This window comes from Lagopus leucura, unplaced genomic scaffold, assembly GCF_019238085.1.
Source record: "Lagopus leucura isolate 7727_CA_CO unplaced genomic scaffold, USGS_WTPT01 236-0_obj-0_obj, whole genome shotgun sequence".
Classification (NCBI taxonomy): Eukaryota; Metazoa; Chordata; class Aves; order Galliformes; family Phasianidae; genus Lagopus; species Lagopus leucura.
Window position 1 is genome coordinate 14,457 of NW_024965619.1, and position 1,332 is coordinate 15,788.

At 48.9% G+C, this 1,332-nt stretch overlaps 1 protein-coding gene across 1 annotated transcript; it reads left to right on the top strand.

The window, feature by feature from the left end:
• The first annotated feature begins 570 nt into the window (after nt 1–570).
• On the top strand, nt 571–894 carry LOC122192207 (feather keratin B-4-like). Its single transcript, XM_042892718.1, has one exon. The coding sequence runs from the start codon at nt 571–573 to the stop codon at nt 892–894; it is 324 nt and encodes a 107-aa protein (XP_042748652.1).
• The last annotated feature ends 438 nt before the right edge of the window (nt 895–1,332 follow it).

Sequence of the window (1,332 nt, forward strand, 5' to 3'; positions counted from 1 at the left end):
TGCTTGCTAAATGGAGTATTTGCATAAATAGCTTTCCAACAGTTTCGGGATTTCAGAAAGGGAAAAAAAAAAAATAATCATCATCTGTGTTTCAGGAAGTGAAGTGGCTCCAAAAATCTTAGGAACAAACAAGAGGGTGTTGGGAGAAACTGATAATTGTGCAGACAAAGACTGAATAAAGCAATCATAGAAGCCTGGGGAGTGACACGCACTGCTCTGTTTTGCAACAAAATGAACTTGAAATGATGTCTCAATTCCCGCAGGCAACACAGGATGGTATATAATGGCTCTATATAATGGCTCCGGGCTCAGAAGTTTTCAAACCACAGCACTTCACTTCTCTTCCTCATTGAGACAGGTAAGTTTGATTCCTTAACCTCCTTTGTCCTCTTTAGAGTTAAGGTTCGTGCTGTCTCAGCCCATAGCTTTGCAGGAAAGCTGTGAAGAACCTGGGGGAGAGGATGAAAGAGTTGCATGGGGGCTGAGCAGGGTGGACTCTATGATGGACTGTGGGTGCTAGGAGGACTCAGCTCCCTCACTGTGTTGCAGGTTTGCCTCCCCACCTTAAAGATGTCCTTCTGGAGCCAGCAGCTCAGCTCCCGCTGCCAGCCACCCTGTGAGGTGACCTGCCCACAGCCCTACACTGATGCCTGCAGCCAGCCCTGTGTCACCTCCTGTGGGGACTCCCGTGCTGTCATCTACCCCCCACCTGTGGTCATCACCTTCCCAGGCCCCATCCTCAGCTCCTGCCCTCAGGAGAGCATCGTGGGCACCTCAGCCCCACTGGGGCTGGACCAGCCCAGGGGCCTGCAGGGCTCCACCATCTACGGAGGCTCCTTCTCCTCCTTCCAGCAAGGCAGGAGCCAGTGCTACAGGGACTACAGGCCCTGCTAAAGGTGTGCAGGGGTAGAGAAATGGCGAGGAACCAACAGCAGGAGCTGGAGGTGTAGCAGAGCTGAGGGTCACCCCAAAGCCCTGCTTGCCCAGCTTGCCAGCTGTTCCCTTGAGCCCCATGGGAACCACCAGTCTATGAAACTGCTCTTCTGCCTCCTTCTTCTTACAATCTTTTTGGCTTTTAAGTAATATTACTCAAAAATGTATCTTTTCCACTCTTAGAAATTCAAGTCTTCATTATGCAAAGTGTTCCTCAGTATCACAGTAATAAAAACTAGCATTATTGAAACCAATCCACATGTGTTTATTTTCTTTGGGGTCCATGCTTTATTTCTTCAATAGCATTTTTACTGCCATATGTCTAATGTCCTGTTGTCTAATGGGAAAGATCCACAGATGGGATCCTGCACTGTGAGTCATCCAACCTATCTGAGCCTT